Source organism: Stegostoma tigrinum, chromosome 4, assembly GCF_030684315.1.
Source record: "Stegostoma tigrinum isolate sSteTig4 chromosome 4, sSteTig4.hap1, whole genome shotgun sequence".
Lineage (NCBI taxonomy): Eukaryota > Metazoa > Chordata > Chondrichthyes > Orectolobiformes > Stegostomatidae > Stegostoma > Stegostoma tigrinum.
In genome coordinates, this window is record NC_081357.1 from 48,309,401 (window position 1) to 48,329,949 (window position 20,549).

At 39.8% G+C, this 20,549-nt stretch overlaps 1 protein-coding gene across 5 annotated transcripts in view; it reads right to left on the reverse strand.

The window, feature by feature from the left end:
• me1 (malic enzyme 1, NADP(+)-dependent, cytosolic) overlaps positions 1-20,549 on the reverse strand; it is a 393,143-nt gene that overhangs the window by 219,725 nt on the left and 152,869 nt on the right. For all 5 annotated transcript variants that reach the window (XM_048531809.2, XM_048531811.2, XM_048531810.2 and 2 more), the window contains 2 exons: positions 2,151-2,226; positions 294-455 (listed from right to left, as the gene is read on the reverse strand). In XM_048531809.2, the coding sequence (XP_048387766.1) occupies positions 294-455; positions 2,151-2,226 (238 nt within the window). The remainder of the gene's footprint in view (positions 1-293; positions 456-2,150; positions 2,227-20,549) is intronic.

A 20,549-nucleotide genomic window follows, 5' to 3' on the forward strand; every position in this document is an offset into this window, starting at 1 on the left:
TTGTAGTAGAGCAGTGATCATTATCCAATAATTCAGTGCACAACATTAAGTTGGTGTTCAGCCAAGTCTAAATCTAAATACCAGAGAATGTCATTTGAAAAAAAGTATTGCCTCAGGAAAGCTATATTGCTGGAAGCTTTGCACACAAAAATGGCATTGTTACAATTTGACAGATGCTGCCCAAATCAAATATTGCACTTCGATAATCTTAATCTAATGCACGGATTCCACAGATGATAAAATCAAAGTTAGGCAATATACTGTTGTAAAACTGTAACAGATCATTTTTTTACCTCATTATCAGTGCCAACGTCTAGCATCACTGGTAAGCAATGCTGGGGATTCATTCCAACGCATGCTGTGTAGAGTGCTAGCTTACCCACTGGAATGCCCATTCCATAACTCCCCAGGTCTCCAAGACCTAAGATACGTTCTCCATCTGTGATGACAATAGCCTTAAGAAATGGCAAAAAAAAGAGAGAGAGTTAGACACAAAGCAAGATTTATACAATGATAGCAGTAGAATCATGCATCAACACAGTTAAGATACCAAAACAGACAACCCAAATTCCTATTCTCAAACTTGGAATGGAGAGTGGAGGTTAGAAGCAATGCACGTCACTGCTGTTCATCCCATATGGGCTTTGGAAAACGTTTCTAGAAATCAGATATTTAGCAACCTATCCATACAGTTAGCTAATGGTGCTTTGGTTATTAGTCTTTAGAAGATTGATTTGGAAAAAAAAGAGAAAAAGTGTACAGGCACAGAAATTTTGCAAGGGGCTTTGACATAACTGGCAACAGAATCCATTGGTCTTAGATCAAGGTCATTGCTTCCCTTATAATTCCAGTAGCAACCAAAGGTATCAGAAGAACTTTGAGAATACCGGGGCAATGCCTGGGTGAAGCAATGTAAGTTTATTTCACAATTCTGCTCTCAGTTTCATTAAATAAGATTTGAGGTTTTTTGTTTAATTTGCAAATGGAGGTGTTGAACCATGTGGTTCAATTCCTCTGGCTCCCATCTATGCAGTTAGCACAAACTAAACTTCTCAATTCACTCACATATAAACAACGTATTTGAAGCCAGAAAAGCACAAAAAAAATTATCTTGGGATTTGTCTCTATTACACACAGCCAGTTCTACAATTGAAACACCCTGCTTGTGTTTCAACTTCAAATCTCTTCCCTCCGATTTTTCCCGTTAACTCATGCTAGACTACAGAGGGTCAGCAGCCCTGGATTATCACACCTTAATGCCTACCTAAGCTCGCGTGAAAGTCACTGAGATTTAGCAGACTTATAGACTCATGCGCCAGTTTCACTTAACCTAACCTTAAATCTTTTGCAAACAAATTTTAAGAAGAAATTGCCCATGGGACGTGGGTATCATAGGCCAGATCAGCATTTGGTGCTCATTGTTAATTGCCCTGGACAAGTTGGTGAGCTGCCTTTTTGAACCACCACAATCATCACGGTACAAGGACTCTGTTCCATTTGGAAAGGAGTTCTAGGTTTTTGAGTCAGTGACAGTGATATAGTTCCAAATCAGTGTGGCATGGAGTGGGGAACATAAACTTGCTGCCCTTGATCTTCCAGCTGACTACAGCCATGGTTTGGAAGATGCTGTCAGAGAAGCCTTGGCGTCACTGCATTGTCGTGTAGATGGTACACATAGCTGCTGAGTATCACGGGTGAAGGAGATGAAAGTTCACTAGAATGAGATCAGGAGTGGGAATCCTGAATGAGATCTTTTATGTACAGATGGAGTCTACTGTCAGCTGTCTTCATTTTGGCATTGATAGAGGAGTTAGCTCAGGCAAGAAAACAAACATTATTAGTCTCATCATTCCAGAAAATGTACCTGTCTTATACTACTCTTCTCAATTTTGTAATTTCTCACCAGCTAAACTGTACCAAAACAGAGTGCTGGAGCACAGAATGAAGATCCAGTATCTCTCAACCAGGGCCCAATGAACAGATGAGTCACACCCGTGTGAATTTGCAGTTCATGTATTAACAGCTGCAACTAGTGGACAGTTTGGCCTGCCTGGCCTTCAGGGCCTTGTGTGAAACGTCCTCTGGCAACCGACAAAAACAATAGCCAAAAGACACAAGGTTTGTGTAAATACACAGAAACTCAAACATACCCGAATATCATTCTCCGGCCAGGACTTCAGAAGTGTAGCAATATGTCCACGGTCATGGATCGTAATAAAAAGACCCCTGAGAGAGATTAGAAATTAGAAATTGTCTTGTTATATGGTTTTCATTAAAAGCGTATCACAACTTAACAAGCAAAACAACAAAATAGGTGGGCGAGGCCAATCCCTGGAGACAAGAACCACCGCCGCTCTGAATTCATACACCATGTATACAGGAATTCTGCCAAGCGAAATCAAAGTTATTGTTAATGACTATGTATAGCAGATCCAAAACTAACAATACCATAAATTAACTACAGTGCTTTCCAATGGCAACATACGTGAATGCCCTCAATTATACATTGTACTTTACTATATATAAAGTCAGGCAACTTTGCAAGGCATTTTTATTTTCTTAAGACAAACTCAAATAATTTGTCAAAGTAACTTGTTTTTCTAATCAACAAAAACCTTGAAACCTGGCTATCCCAATAAAACACGTGCACAGATCACAAAGCCATTAGGATGCCATAGTCCGAGCTGTATCTGTGCTAAGCACAACTAGACAAGGCTCAATTTAATTTGTAATTTCTATTAATACGTTCCAAACCAGCGTCTGGTATTTGTTCAACAGAAACAAGTGTTGATTGTATTGACCTATGAAAACATACCAATTCAATATATAGTGCCATGTAATTAGCTGCTTCAGGGCCCAGGCACCATTCATATTCACTTACACATTTTTCTTGAGCAGAGATGAATTAACAATGGTGGAAAGATCCATTTGTTGCCAGCTTTAGAAAGTCATGGCAGTCTTCAAAAACAAATCTTCACCAGTAAATGAACTCATGAAGCATCGAAGAATCTGGCTCTACATGATTTTACAACTTCACTGTGGTCTCGCCAAATTTTCTCCCGGATTTTTGGGGGTGCCACGTGAACTGAGTAATCAGGGAGCATATTTAAACCACAGCATCCATTTAGAGGAAGACAAACATTGCAAAAGAAAACTGCTTTAACAAGTATTAAAAATTCAAATATTTATGTCATTTTACAGTTACCAGTATTTTACCTCTAAAATAAACAAAATTCACTGCTCAATTCAGTCTTCTGGGGACTCATTTAGTGATGGCACGATGTATACCAAGTACGATGAATGACTAAAAGGTGACATGAAATTTCTTCATTCTTTTGTAGGCAGCTTGGCACACCAGTCTGTGTTTACTGCCCAGTGATTATAAATGTGTCCAGGTAGACATTTTGTATGACTTAGGTCAGATAAACTTGCCAAATTGATTTATTTCTGGGCTTAGACTTCAGTTTGGAGTTCACGAGGCTAAATCCACACTCTCAGTCAGCACTTCATGCCTGGAATGTTGTACAATGTCAAAAAGAATGCACAAAACTGGCCTTCTTTAAAAAGGGGGAAAATTCAGCAAATCACTGACTGTCTGAATAGAATTCACCTGGACTATCTCCACAACAACAAATTTAAAGTCAGAATATATTTGTGCCCACACTTCCATGGTTTGGCATAAGAGTGCAGTATTTCAACACCAATTACAACACTTACCAGGTTTGGAAAAGTATCAGTCTTGGTGGCTGCATCCTGATCAAATGCATGCCACTTTAAATTCCTCTTCTGGAAATCTGCTTTCCAGGTGGTTACCCAGCAGTTAAACAGATTGAAGGATTGCAGCAGTGTCAACAACACTGCTCCAGACAGAATCTGAACTACTTCAATCCAATAACATGGAGATACCGAATTGTCAGATTTTTCATCTTGGCCTTTGCAAATGGCAGTTTTAATTGTTGTCAAACATCATCTCAGAATTGCCACAGCAATGCCATTATCAATGCAAACATATGATTGTGAGCATTTTCAGACCATATTTGCTGATTGGTGCATTATATTTATTCATTCCTTCTTTGCAACACTTATCAAGACATTGCACGGTTTTGTTTTGCAAAGTGGCTTGACAATCATCTCACTACATTAAGATCAAACTGCCACTGCATTATACGGACATTAGAAAAATCTTTAACTTGCGCTTTAAACAGGTGAGCAGAACTTTGTATAAACTATTCTTGAGAAGCATTGCAATATCATTCATAATTGAGACCTGCTTCCATGTATCTATTCCAAAATCATCTCAGAAGTACACAGTGCTATTTCAACAAATGTTTGAATTCACTTTACAACACTGCAGCTATGCTATTTTCTTTTTCAGGCAAAAGAGTGGTGTGCAATGCGAGCATCACTGTGTCAAGGTCACAACATAAAATTGCTTGATTGGTGTTACAAAGCCATAAGCAGTCACTTTCAAAAAAAGCTAAGTCTTGTAAATAGCATCAGTTTTTTAAATGTGATGCACAGTTTTTTTTAACATGACTACCTTCATGTTGATAGTAAATGAAAGTAAAGTCGATACAGTCTTACCACAGCACAGGGTTGATCTCTTTAGATAGAGAACTGATGGGGGCTCAACCTCAGGGTCACCACACTTCAGGCAAGGGGAGCAGTGGAAAAAAAGTCCTTTGTTGCAACCTCAGCCAAAAGGGGCTACGAACACATGACTGGTGTAATTTAATCAAGATCAGTTCTACATGATGAACGTCAATACACTCCACCAATTAAAGGGTGTAAATTTCACTGCATCAGTTCTCAGTAATTGCTGAATACTTATCCATATGATCATAAACGTCTTGCATGGAGAAAACTGACATGCATCTTAATGCAAGCTCAACATGATCAATGCAAATTTGCACCATACTGGGATTGATCTTCAGCTGTTTGGTCCATCCCTATCTCAGTAAAATTTCAACTCTGTTGTAGTTTTGTAACATTTTGTGCTTCCAAAGCCACTTTAGGAAGCCCAATTTCCAACCCTGACCATCTTTTCTCTCGTGCTGAACTCAGCTCTGAGTCTTTGCTTTAAAGTAAACAGTGCAAAAGGTATCATTAGTTTAAGAGGATAGCCCAATTCTTACCTTCTGTTTGTGTTGAAGATGGCATTTCTGATTTAAAAAGCCTTTTTGAATGTGCACAGGAGTATAGGAAGAGTAGACCAGTCGGCAGATGAAGCCTGCCCTATTATTCAACACGATTATGGTTGACTGAACACTTCAACACATCTTACTCACCTTATCGCATAACCCTGTATGCCACTGGTAATCAGAAACTTATCTACCTCTGCCTTAAGCACAGTCAAAGGCAGAGCTGCCAGAGCCCTGAGGGTTCGTAACCCTCACGCAAAAATTCTTCGCTCGTCAGTCCTAAACGACATCCCCATTATTTTAAAATTCGCCTGTCGTTTTAGATGACTCAACCAGGGGAAAAACCTTGCCTGTGCCTACCCTGTCTATCCCCTCAAATATTCTAAGTATGAAGTATTTCAATGCAATCACATCATCTTCAAAACTTGAGACTGCATACCCAGTTTACCCAATCTTAACTCACAGGTCAGTCCCATCATGCCAGAAACAAGCCTGGAGAATCTTCATTGCACTGATGAGGGACCAAAACTACACAGCACTCCAGATGTATTCTAACCAAGATCTTATAAAGATGAGAGCAAATTTTTACTACTCCCATGACTAAAATCATCCAACATTCCTGTAAGCTTCCTAACAGCTTGCTATAGCTGCACGTTAGCTTTCAGTGGCTTATTGACAAGGAGAAAAGTTCCTTTGGACAGTTTCACTTTGCAATGTTTTCCCATTTAAGAAATCTGCACACCCCTTCCTCCTGCCAAAAAGTGGCTAACACCAGTGTTCCACATATTCCATCTGTGATGTTTCTGTCCATTCACCAAATCTGTCCATATCCTCCTGAAGCTGCTTTACAGCTTCAACCCAAATTCCTGCTTCATCTGCAAATTGGGAAATAATACTGTTTGCCACCTCCAAATCATTGGTGGAATGCTGTGAACAGTCGGGTACCACAGATACTGATGCTTGCGGTACCTCATTAGTCAGCCTGCCAACACAAGTTAACTGTTCACTCCTACTCTTGGGATTATTGCTTGGCTAACAGACAAAGCCATCAAGAGTACTACTTCCTAACCCATGTGCTTTCCTTTATCTAACCAGGATTTCCCATCAGGACTTTATCATAAACTTTCTGAAAAATAATGATAAAAGGAGACCTGCTGCCCAACGTTGTTAGTAACAACTTGAAAAGAAACCTCCAACCATTCACAAATCCATGCTGACAATGCCCAATCAGAGCATTATCAACCATTATTGTGTATTTATGTCATCCTTTATAATAGATTCTAGCACTTCCCTGATTACTGACAATTACTTTCCCTAAACTGAAGTTCCCAGTTTTATCTTTCATTGTCTTCTTAAACAGCAGGGTAAGATTTGCTACCTTCCGCAGGATTTCTTTTTTATGCAGCTTTCAGACTCCTTTGGTTTTCTTCTGTACATCTTTTTCTAGATATTTTTAAAAACTTATGAAAAAGTGTAAGTGTAACTTGCTGTGATTACACACTTCTGTAGTTTGTTTTCTTTAAAATAAAGTCTCACATGGGACAGCAGCGTCACTGGCTGGCCAGGGTTTATTGCACAATCCCTCTTTGCCCCTGAAAAGGCGGTGGCCAGCTATCTTCTTGAACCACTACGGTTGTTATGTCGCAAGTTGATCCTCAATTCCCTTAGGAAGGAACTTCGAGGATTTTACCCAGCAACAGTGAAGGAATGGCAATATATCAATATTCCCCATTCAGAAAGCTGAGGGGCTTGTAGAGCACCTTGCACGTGACTGGTTTCTCACGTGGTTTTTTTCCTTCGAGACAGAAGTGGTTGTGGGTTTAAAAGGTGCTACTTCAGGAACTTGATGAATTTCTACAATGCATCTATGCAACAGTACACACTAATGCCACTGAAGTGTTGTTTTTTTTGGGGGGGGGGGGTGTTGGTGTGGGAGTGAATGCTTGCTTGTGGATGTGATGTCATTCAAGCACGCCAATGCTTGAGCTGCAGAGAGTTCCATCTAACTCTCAATTTGTCTCTTGTAGATACAGGACAGGCTTTGGGGAGCCAGGAGCTGAGTTAACTACTATAGTATTCCTACCCTCTGACCTGCTCCTGTACTTAGATGGCAAGTCCAGTTCAGTTTCCAGTCAACAGTAACCCCCCCCCCCCCCCCCCCCCCCGCCCCCCGGATATGGATAGTGGGGGATTCAGTGATGGTAAAATCATTGAATGTCAAGTTTTGCTGGTGTTCTGTCTAGGTTCTGTCTCTTTAGCCCTCTAAATATAAAGGCCAGCATTCTTTAAGCGTTTGATTTTTTTTCTGTACCTTTGACCTCCACTGAGTTTTTCACCACAAAAGGTAGTTTATTGATCCTTTTCAGATTGCAAGTCCATAATCTCAGTTTTTATAACTTTGAAACTGATTCAACAGTTTTGTCTACTCAGTCTATCAATAACCCTTGGGTGGGTGCTATGAGATTTCACAGCTTCTAATACTGACAATTATTTGGGTCATCAGTAAGTGTGGACATATGGCCATCTGAACTATTAAGGAACATAATAAATAGTTGAGTTCCAGTCTTGTGGGACACTACTTGCTGTCAATTAAAACTAACAGTTCAGGACTGCTACTCTGTCACACTATTCTGAAAATTTACCTTCAATTCCATGACCTTCAACTTTATCTTGTTGCTTCTTATAAGGATCTTTATGGAACACCTTCTGGAGCCCATATTAAAAACACCCATAGACATTGCACTGTCCATTTCTTTGTTCAACACGTAAAAACGTCAGGTTTGAGAGGCACAATCTATCGTGTGTCTTTGCTGATGTCCTCTGATCATTTGAAAGTTAACAAGATGCTCAGTAATGTTATTTTTAATTACGGACTATAACTATTGGCTAATTAAAAGTTGTTTGACTAATTATTCTGTAATTCCTCATTTTCTTCTACTGGCTTGAACAGCAGAGCAAATCCATACCTTTTCAAAATAAGGAATAGGGAGAACTTAGGAAAATTACATAGGTGAAGACACTATGTCCTTTGAAACTTTTGTCTCAATGGCTTAAAAGCCATAAACTAAAGAAAACTTGCTCCAACAAATATTATATGTTTAGAAAATTGTTAATTTTACATAGAATGGATATTCTGAATGGAGCAATCACAGTTGGACTCAGCTAGAAAGAATTGGACAAATCCATTTGTCACTCTGTAGCCCAATATAACATTAAATGGTATTTGCTGCAAAAATACTCTGTACTAAAGGTGATCTGAATAGCTTTGCAATTAAATGAAAAACACTGGTCCTTTTGCAGTCAGCTTGGCTTTGGGTGAAGATACAGGCATAATGACATTTTGAACCTTTGAAAAATTATGTACCTAGTTTGAACTCAAGTGAAAACAACTATAAAAACTGAATAAAAATACACAAATTGAAGAAACACATTTGTTCTGGGTGGATTGTTGTTTTTTGGTCTATGGGGTTTTAATAAGGAACTTGTGATTTATGAGTTGAGTGTACAGCGTTGCTAGTAAAGAAACCTTGTGATCTTCTAAAAAGCTTAAATATTGGAGTCATGATAAATAAAAACAATCCATAAATTACTCACTCGTCTGATCATTTCCTTACTGTGCCTTGCCACTCGTAACACTCATTGACAACCAAAAGTAACCCTCCCTTTCAATCATACTCCACCTTCCCAGTCAAACTCTTTTACACCAGGCTGGAAATTTATCACATTCTTTTATGGTTAAAAATAAAATTCCCTATCCACTTCACTAGTCCATAAATGCAAGTTATCTGCTGAATGCCAAGCCATCCATTAGTCATAAAGGTGTATGCTCTAACTATATTTTAGGATTCAGTACATAGTCTAGGCTGCTATTCTATTTCAACTTGGAGGTAAAGGTAGATCCTTTTAGATTTGATATTAAGCCTAGGCCTTGCCTTGTACTCCTGTTCAGCTAGACACATCTCATTTACCAGAGCAGATCAGGAGACCTCCCACATATCCTGATGAATAATTACTTGGGTTCACCTGGTTTCTGGTATCTTGTTGCGCGCATTTGCTCCGAGACGCGTGAGTAGTTCTGGTCAAGATTTAAGCATTACATTTGAGGAGCTGTTCCAGTTCCTTTGCTTTCTACCAAACTGTAACTGACACTAACTCAGAGGCACAGAAGCAGATTGTCCATGGCTTAGTTCTGATCAACTCAATTTTTTTTTGTATCCTGCACCACTGTTATTGCCAGAGACTTCCCTGTGCATACTAAAAATCTACCTACTCAACTTAAATCATCCTTTATTAGCAAGTTCAGATTGCACTACTGATTTAAAGCCGGTTTCAGATAAAAGTGGAATCATTAAGACTGTTAACTAAACATGAATGAAAAAAAATTAGTCCACCCACAATCTGCCATAACACAATGGTAAGACAGTTACTTTTCTTAATACTGATGAAAGGACAAAATAATTTAAATATGTTCTTATTCTACACTGCAGGACAGTGAGAAAATAGTCAACTTCTTGCAAAATATTTATATACTTCAGTTTTTTTGAACAACCTATTAATGTTAGTCTTAAGAAATTCAAATTTTTATTCCCTGTTTTAATCCTGACAAACACTAAACTGCAACTTCATTGCGGCTCTTTTGAAACCCTCTAAAGCAGGGTGAAGAGAATTTTGCCCCTGTCCTTCTTGTAATGTCACCTTTTAAGTCTGAACAACAATCTCAGCAATCTTGCTTTGCCATTTAAAACTCTAGGTGTGAGATGCTAGAGTTTACTCCAAACCAAATCTGATCTAAGAGATGGATTTGTGCCAAAACAAAAAAAATCTAAATTAGCCACAGTAATAGTGGGTTGCAATCTGTACAACAGGAGGGAAACATCACCTTTGTGTAAAAACACCTCACTTAAAATCAGGTAGCTGTGCTAGGCCTGAGTATTTACAGCACCAAAGGCAGCTTCCCTCCAAGTTCTTCTGCTGTGGTCAAAGGCTCAAGAAAGAGACAGATGCATCAGTCCATAAAAGTATCAGTCAGAAGAACCAGTGCAGTCCTTGCAGAGACCAAACGCTTCACGCATTTTCAACTCATTCACATGTGCGCATAGTGGCTGGGCCAGTATTTATGACTCATCCCTAATTGCTAATTCAAATGATTGGCTTGCTAGGGCTGTGTGTCAGATGGCAGCTGAGAATCAAGTTGTTTGCTCTGGATCTCTACCTGGTCAGACTTCCACAAAAGCAGAGATGTCAGTTTTTTCCCCCCCTAAAGGGCATGGTGTGTTTACAACAAAATACAATGGTTGTGATCACTATCAGGTTAGGTATTATGTATCCTGTAGTGTGGCACTGTTTGTGGGACATACATTGAACAGATCTGGCAGCTCCGACCACGTATCCATAACGTGCTTTGGGCCATCAGCAACAGCTAAATTGCAACCCATTCTACAAATTTGTGGTGTTGCATATCCCCCTATGTACTGGTCCTACCAAGGCAGGGGTTCAACCCTGGTTCAAAGGAGTGTGCAGGAGGACATGCCAGGAGCATACCAGGCACACCTAAAAAATGTGGTGGCAACCTGGTGAAGCTACCAGTGATAATGGGAACTGCAGATGCTGGAGAATCCAACTATTTGCATGCCAAACAAACAGCATAAGCAGCAAGTGACAGATAGAATTAGGTGATTAATTTAAGCAACCAAGTCATCAACTCTTGCCTCTGCAGCCCTGCTACATCCAGTCATGAATGGTGGTGGACAATTAACACACTGTTGAATGAGGCTTCAAAAACATGCCCATTCTCAATAATGGCATAGCCCAGCACATCAGAGCAAAAGACAAGACTGAAGCACCTGTGACAATTTTTAGCCAACGACACCCATCATCACAGATTGCAGTCTTCAGCCAATTCTGTCCACAAGATATCAAGGGGCAGCTGGAGGCAATGGATACTGCAAATGCTATGGACTTTGACAACATTATAGTCATGATAGCGAGGACTTACACTCCAGAACTTGCCGCTACCCAAAGCTGTTCCAGTAGGGTTACAACACTAGCATCTCTGGCCCAGGTATCTCCTCTACACAAACAGCAACACATCTAACCTGCCCAGGTACAACCCCATCAGTTTACTTCAAACATCAGTAAAGTGATGGAAGATGTCATCAACAGTGCTATCAAACAGCGCCAACTCGGTAATAACCTGCTCAGCTCCTGATCTCACTACAGCCTTCGTTCTAACATGGGCAAAAGATCTGAATTTCAGAGGTGTCTAGGGGATGTTTATCCTTAGCACCTTAACAGAATATGGCAAGGAGGAGTTCCAGCAAGACCAAAAATCAGTGGTAAATCGAGCAGGGGAGGAAGCAGCCTCCACAGGTTGGAGACATACCCTGGCAAATAGGTAGACGGTTGCTGTTGTTGTAGATTAGTTGCCTCAGCTAAAGGACATCTCTGCAGCTTGTTATGGTAGTGTCCTTTCTTCCCTTCAGCTTCTTCTAACTCTCCTGAATTAAAGTGCTCACCCAAAGCTAAGCTGCTGCTAACCAAAACAAAAACAATGCTCAAAATGCAGGTCTACCAGCACCTGGCTGATGACTGTTCTGTTTTTTCCAGAAGCACTGAGTCCTGGCAGCGTTACTAACTTGAAATGTTACCTCTTCCACTTTCCACAGATTCTGCCAGACCTGCTGAGAATTTCCAACATTTTGTTTTTTTTATATTCTTGCTTCCGATGTTGTTGAATGTCTACTGAAGTTTTCATTTTGGTGTTTTATCTAACGTGGCATCCAGAAAAGCTGCAAGCCACACTCCTACGTACCAAATTATTGGCTGATTATTCATGCAATAGAAGGAAGTGATAGCTAGTTTTGGCAGATCCTCTAAATGTCTGGTATGATTTAAATTATGTTGCAGTTACAATATCCTGCAGTATTTTTATACTTTATATTTTATGGTTATAGACTTTAACAAATGTTATCATGGATTTCCCAGTCTTTTGTCAACTGTAATCATCCAAAACTTCGCACAAAGATCAAAAGAAAAATCCAAATAGAAATTTTATTCTTGATGGTAATTCCAGGATACTGGAACTTGGAACAACCAATTTCAGCTTCTGGATTTATAGTAAAATTAGAAACACAGGAATGTGGAGATTTAAAGGAGTAGACCATTTATTCTGTTCTGCAATTCTAGATCATAGCTGATTATCTATCTCTGCGCCATCTCCCCTCTGCAATCTTCCTATCTACCACCCTCATCTGTCTGAAGTGACCTACCACTAATTGTGGTACTCTCAAATCTAGCCTGTAAAAACATCCTTACTGTGTTGACCTTGCCATTATAATCTGTACTACAATAATTCTGTAAATTTCAATGCAATTACCTCTCAATCTTCAAAATTTGAGCAAATACAGGGCCAGTTTCCTCAATCTCAAAGCACAGTTTCACCCTCCCAGAGATTAGTCTCCATTGCATTTCATCTCAAGCATGGCACATCCTTCCTTAGTTAAGGAAACCAAAGCCGTACACCAATACTCTAAAACCTGTGCACAGCATCTTTACTCCAGCATTTATATCTTCTAGTAAGGCTTGCAAACATTCCATCTGTCCTCCTAAATCACTTGCTACACCTGGATGCTAACTTTTAACAACTCATTAGCAAGGACAAACAGTTCTCTTCAGACATCAACACTCCCATCCCTTCATTTTTTAAAGAGGGGCTTTGCATTTCTGTATTTTCCCCTAACAAAGTGGATAACCTCTCACTTATTCACGCTATATTCCATCTGCAGCTGTCTTGCCGATTTAGCTTGTTCAAATCCTTGAAGCCATCTTTCGTCTTCCTTACTGCTTACCTATTGTTGTCATTAACCAAAAGTTTTTTTGGGTGTTTTATTTGGTCTCCACATCCAAGACATTGGTAGATTGTGATTAACTGGAGCCAAAGCACTGATCCTTGCAGTAGCTCACTGCCAGAGCACACTTATCAGTTATACTGTTATACATTAAAAGGAGAATAAAGAATGCTGTATTTTACAGAGCTGTACAATATTGTGCAATTAAGACTGACATTTCTTTGGGCGGAGTTATATTTCTCAATTTGTGCCATGAGGAATGGTGCTCTGTACTGACAGAGGAACTAAAAGAAAACTAGAAACCTGATTTGTGCTACAAGTCAAGTTGGCCCATGAATAAAAAAAAGTTGTGTTAATTCATCATGCATTACCCTAAAGGGTAGTTTCGATTTTCAAACTGCAGAAACTGTTGGCGTTAATAATACATTATTACCTGTTACTTTTGCAGAGTACAATTTGTATTTCTTTACAGAAGCTAATACATCATTTAACATCTTGTGTTGTTTGACTAATTAGGTGAATACAGTGGGCAGAATTTTCTCATTTTCACCTGGTGCTTTGTTGAGCAATGGTTGTCTTGCTTCGGGGGAATCATGCAGCAGGAGGCACAAGTGATTTGCACTGCCGAGAGCTTCCAACATTCCTGCTGCTCCTGGCATATTTGAAGTCCAGTTGCATACCCCTTCAGACTCCGCAAACCAGGAACAACCCCTCATGCTGTGGTCTTTGATCACTATCATTGGAGTCCTGGTCCAGAAACAACTTGTACTGTTGCAGATTTGAACCACAGCAAGATCCAAAGTTATGATCCATGGTACTGCTGACACGCGAGACTGCCCGTGTTACTCAGCTTTCTCAATCTTAATTATTCCTTTTAGAGAAGCGTTTTTACATAAAATAATGTTTTGATATTCCTGCTTTGCTATTTTATTCTTACAAAAAAAGTTACATTTACTAATAATTGAGTATTTACTCTCCAGTAGTCAATGTATGGACATGATGCTTGTAATTATGCAAAGGACACCTAAAAATGGCTAGCAAAGTGAAAACTGTCAACAATACTTATTCACCAGAATTGCTGAAGATGCTTTGAAACTCCTTTAAAAATTCAAGGCATTTGTCAGAGGTCAGTTAAATTTTTGAGCCCAGAATTCCACTCATACCCTACATGACCTGGAAAACTTTAAAGAATTTGACAGTGAACCTATAAACCTATCTTGTGAGGCTGGAAAATATCCTGCAATATTTGGTAGTCGTTCATTAGGAATCAGCATTCCCTGTAAGCTGTGCGCATGCCTGGTTGCGCATCAGGAAAAATACCTGCACACACCCCATGATCCATTGTCCAACCACAGCCACAGATCCTAGGCCAACACTTCTGAACAACCATGTGAGTATTCCGTACTCACAGCAGCTTCCATGGCTTTTGAGCTTCTGATCAAATGCAAAACAATGGGAGGCTGATTTGGCAAAGGTGAAGAGGCCAGACTGCATCTTGGAAGTTCTAGGAGTTGGGGTTTACACTTCAGTCTTTAGTGACTGATAGTGAGGTGTCCAGTAAGCACCAGCCTAATGGTGTTATTTTCAGATAATAAGTTCAGGAACTCAGCTAACGTTCCAGAGACCCAGTTTGAGTCATCCCACCCAGACTCACGCTTTCTACCCTGTAACACTGGAATTCCCATGGCCAATCCATCTAATTTACACATCCCAGGACACCGTGGGCAATTTAGCCCAGCCAATACACCTAACCTGCACATCTTTGGAGGAAAGCAGGCCGCCTGGAGGAAACCTACACCAACATGATGACAACGTGCAAACTCCATACAGACCGTCACCGAGCTCCCTGGCACTCTGAGGCAGCAGTACTAACTGCTGAGCCATTGTGCTATCTTCCAGTGTAACTGCTATATTCTGTATTGTAGCCTTGAACTCTATGCCGTGCTGTGTGGTTTAGCTTTGATTTCAGTTCCCATTCTGTTGTTAACCACATCCCTTTTCACCTGACAGCTAGGCAGCTGTGACTAAAGTATTAAGTATAAAGTTTTTAAAAATTTTCAAGTGTCAAATTCCACAAGAATCTGAACACTACCAGCTACTAATAAACAGCCCTCATCTGTTCATTACCATTTTATTTTGGCTATAAATCATCCCTTTCTCCATTTTCTCACCCCAACTTGCTTTGTTCAAGATAAGATATTTCCTATACCATCTTATTGGAAAGTATGTAGCATATATAGTGGAGTGATTTAGTGGCATATGGCGTTCCATAGACCATGGAGATAATTTTCTCCAAGAAAAGTTAGTTGATTTTGAGAAGGAAAACGGGGGGGGGGGGGGGGGGAAGATTTCCAGAAATTCAACTGCACCAGCCACAAACACTTTGGCTGCATGAACAGACCACAAGCCAGGTTCTCTACAGCAACTGCCTCACATCCTGGTTTCCCACAGCTGGTCCACCATCGACACAGCACAGGCGTGAACGCGATGGAATGTTGTGCACTTGCCTGGATCAAAGTGGCTCCAACAACACTCAAGAAGCTCGGTAACCAGCTGATCTGTTTGGTTAGCATCCTCTCCACTTCAATATTCATTCTTTTCACTACCTGTATACTGTGGCTATAATGTCTACCATCCACTGGATACACTACTGCATCTTGCTAAGGCTTCATCAAAAGCACCTCTCAAACCTATGGCCTTCATCACTTCACAAGTCAAGGACAATCAGCATGTACAGTTAATGGTGGAGCCCAGGGAATATTGCCAAAGTGATCCAGCAGTGCAGGTGTATCGTCCCTTGAAAGTGGAGTCACAAGGAGACAGGGTGGTGAAAGTGATGCTTGGTATGCTTGCCATTATTGATCAGTACATAGAGTATAGAAATTGGGACATCACACTGCGGTTGTACAGAACATTGGTGAGCCCACTTTTAGCATACCGTGTACAATTCTGGTCCTCTTCCCATTGGAAGGCTGTTGTTGAACTTGGAAGGGTTCAGAATAGATTGACAAGATGTTGTCAGGACTGGAGCGTTCAAGTTACAGGGAGAGGCAAAATAGGCTGGGACTTTCTCCCCCAGGAGCGTCAGAGGCTGAGAGGTGACCTTACAGAGGTTTACAATATCACGAGTGGTGTGGATAGGCTGAATGACCCAAGACAATTTTGCTTGAATAGCCAAGTCTAAAACTAGAGGGCATAAGCTTAAGGCGAGAGGGGAAAGATCTGAAAAAGGACCTGAGGGGTAACATCTTAAAGAAGGCAGTGTGCGTACGGAATGAAGTGCCACAGGAAGTGGTGGAGATGGGTACAATTACAACACCTCTAGCGTCTTGATGTGTATATGGGTATATGAATAAGAAGGGTTTAGAGGGATACGGACCAAATGCTGGCAAACACTAGTTCAGATACAGATGTCTGGTCAGCATGGATGAATTGGGCCAGTCTGTTTCCACGCTGTATGACTGACTCTACAACTCCACTGGTGACCTCGAAACCATTGCCAATCACCAGAAAAACCCATCTGACTCCCGAATGTCCATCAGGACAGGAAATCTGCCATATTTGCACAGTCTGGCCGACATATGACTCCAGACCCACAGTAATGTGGTTGCCTCTCAACTGCTCTCTGAAATGTCCTGACAGACCATTTAGTCATATCAGTCACCGCAAAATCTCAAAAGAAATGAAACAGGACAGATCACCCTGATTTGACCTAGGCACCAGAAAAGACAAAAAAAGCAGAAAAAACCTTGTTGACCCTGCAAAGTCATCCTTACTAATAGCTAGTGGCTACAGCCAACTTTGGGAAGGCTGTCTCACAGACTAGTGACGCACCAACCTGAGAGTCATACCTTTCAGACAAGGTACCAAACATCACCATCACCATACATGGCCTGCCCCACTGGCAGGACAGATACAGCAGAGTGGTATACAGTAAGGAGATGATTCTGCAGGTTGATGTGGAAACACATGCATGATGTGTGAATATAGTACCAAATCAAACAGTGTTTGATGAAGGTAATGGTTGAAAAATGAAGGGGCCGATAATGTATTTCGAGAATGTTGCTTAACCAGCCAAACATCAGAGCCTAGACAGCCACTTGTTAGCTATGTTATCATCTACTATATTTCCATGCAAATTTTTTTATATTAAAAAAGGAAAAGCTAGGTCAGCTCCTTTCAGTATTAAGGGGTCCAGATTAACAAAGTAAAAGCAATACTAACATTCAAATCGCAATCATATGTTGCTGTTAAGTGATAGAATTGTAATAGACGGCTCAAACATGCTGCATATGTAATAGCGACTTTTATTTTGAAAAATGCCTGGATTCTCAACTCTGCAAATGCACACAAACAATTAAGCAGTTAGTTAAGAGGATATTTAGTCTGGTTAAAACATGCCAGTGTTAAGTAAGCAAGCTACGTTTACAAATTATTAGTGTCAACACAAAATAAATCTATGAGAATACCATTCAATAGAATTCTGAACATCTGGCTTTAAATGACCAAAAACAGGAGACAGCAAAATAATTCCAGACAACAAAGATTGTGTTTCTCCCGAATGCCGTGGAAAGGAAAGAAAAAAAAAAGAGTGTTTGCCCTGTATATAGAACTGGTCAGTCCGTCCAAATTTTCGAACTGTGACCAGCGTCAGCAGTTGTGGTTATTGTATGTGATTTTATAATCAGGTAAATCCAAATTTTAGAAATAAGTCTTCAGCCAGCTGTTTCCCTGGAATGTCTGAATAAGATGATTTTCTGCTTTGTGGCTAAGTTACTGAGTATATAGCCAACATACATGCCTATCAGCTTATCAAACATTTTCTTTAACAGGCTATTCGAAATATAGCCTGTTTTGTTTCTCTACACTGAAATGCAACTTTATGTCAGTACAAGTGGTTAAAGAGATTCCAGATTTTTGAACACATCTGTTATTGAGCTGGGAAGGCTGTAGTATCAAAAGGTGACATTAATTCATTATTCATACTGTATGTCTACTCCGATGTGCTTTGTTAATTACTTTCCTTATTAAGACTGTTTGGATCCAAGAGGATTTTTTAAAAAAGCAGCAAAAAAACATGCTGCGCAAATCTTCTGGCTCTGCACTTACCAGGAAGGCTAACAAGTTACCAATGGCATTCAAAATAGAAAAAGAATAAAAGACAACAATGCCAAACCAAAATAAATTCATGGTTCAGGTAGATCATACCAATGCATATTAAAATAAGTTAGCAAATAACTCAAAAGGCACAATTACAAAAAAAATACAAAAATTGAAAGAGGGCCACTAGGCAGCTAATGCTCTTCCCATATTTTTTTAAAAAAGGAAATACAACTGTCCAGTAGAAATTATAATGGATTCTTATCTCAAGGATGCAATAAAAAACAAACATGGAGAAATCAAAATGACTGAACAGTCAGTATGAATTTCAAAAGTCTGATTATGCATGACTAAACTTAGAAAGTTTTGATATAAAGATCAGACATTATTGGACTTTCAAAACAGAGATCACAAGCAAGAGAGAACTGGGGAAAAAAGCTAGAAAGCCCACTAAGTAGGATCGCAGATACCAGAGACAAACCTTTTGGAGCAAAAGAGGGACCAGGCACCATAGGGAGGTGGGTGAGATGGGCCATGGATGGACTTGAGGGGTAAATGGAGGCACACAAACAGATACATAATCTTTACTTGGCTCAAATGTTCCCAAAGTCCCACCCTTTGCCCCTAAAAGATATACCCTCACCACTCGTCCTGCCAGTTCACCAACTTGGATTTTAAAAAAGCAGCCTTCCCACTCTCTCCCATATTCTATTTTCCTAACACATTACAGCAGAGACAGAATTAAGGATTTTCATGGCCTGAAAACAAACCAAAACTGCAGAACTAACTACCTGCCTCACTTGGGGAAGAATAAGTGCTGGTTCACAAGAGATTTTATTGACAAAAATGACTAAAAAAAAATAGGATCAGTTTTATTTTCTTGAATTTAAAGTATGTATTCAATACAGCCGGAGTTTTAGAATTATTTAAAACTAAAATAATTAACAATGCTCAATAGGTTAAAAAGAAAAAAAGGAAGTGAAGCTCCACTTGATTCAACATTTCAACACCAAATACTGAACATCTGCAATAAATTTGAACAAGTGTCAAAATAAACAGATGAACATGTAAAGTAATAGTCTATCCCTATCTTATATCAAACAGCTTCTTCAGGAACATACAATACTGCAAATTGGGCAAGAACTTAGCACAAAATGTAACTTATCCCTCAGGCTAGGTGATGATTTAAGAGCTATAGCTAAATATTTCAAAAGGAAAATTTTCAAAGGCAAAATTAAACCTAATCAAATCTGCAGTGTCATTTATGACAATTTCAAAACGGTCTTAATTTGCATTATTTTCGCCAAGAATGGAAAAAAGGGGAAACTATTGCAATCAGAGGTGCTGCCTCAAAGTAGTTTGTCAAGTTGAGTTGGAAGAACCTGTTTGTCCATGCATTTGAGACTTACAATGCAAGAGCATGTATTTTCTTGTTCATCATTAGAAAGCATTAAAAACTACATCCAAAGTCATAGTCGCGCGCACACTCGCCCAAAGATCAACAAGGTTATGTGTGTAACCGCAAAAGACGGGCAAGATCCGAAATGAATACTTTGAAACTGTATTTATGTGGATAAAGACTTGGAAGCTAAGAAACTAGGAAATAAACAGAAAAGAGTAGACATTGCAGAAGAGGTGCTGGGGAAAGATTTAAAAGGAATCCAAGGGGCAATATTTTCATGCAGACAGTGGAGAGTGTACGGAATGAGCTGCCAGAGGAAGTGTTAGAGGCAGATACAAATCACAACATTTAAAAAAGGCATCTGGACAGGTACAATCAATAAAAGATGATTGCCAGATATGACCACTGGAAGTAGCTGAGACCAGCTCAAGCTCAGAAACCTGGTTGGCATTGACAAGTTATGCCGAAGGGTCTGTTTCCCATGCTGTTGGACTCTGAACACAGCATGCCTCGAGTTGTCAAACAAAATGCTAGTTGTAGATTAAAGATCAGAGTTAGTTGGGTAACATGTATATTTTACACGAAGCAATGGAGAATTTACAAGAGAAATGCAAGTTTCATTTGCAGATAACATGACAACTGTAAATTTTAGAACTAAAGTGCAAAAGCTGAAACAACAAATTCTATTACAAAAAATAAGCCACATAACTGACAAGGGCATGATTTACAAGTTTTCTTTTCAATAATTAAACAGACCATGCTTCTCAAAAAGTGCTCCCTTGAACTATATAGTTAGGGCAGATGAATTGAGAGCTTGGATTAACACACAAATATGTTATAGCTACCACAGAGGCTTGGTTGCAAGAGGTAATAGTCTGGCAGCTTAATGCTCTGGAATTAAGTATTTCAGGAGAGGTAGAGAGGGACATAAAAGACAGCATCAAGTTCCTAGAAGTGACAATAACCAACAATTTATCCTGGGCCTCCCATGTAGATGTAACGATCAAGGCAGCTCAATGTCTCTTCATCCTCAGGTGGCTTAGCAAACTCAGCGCAAAG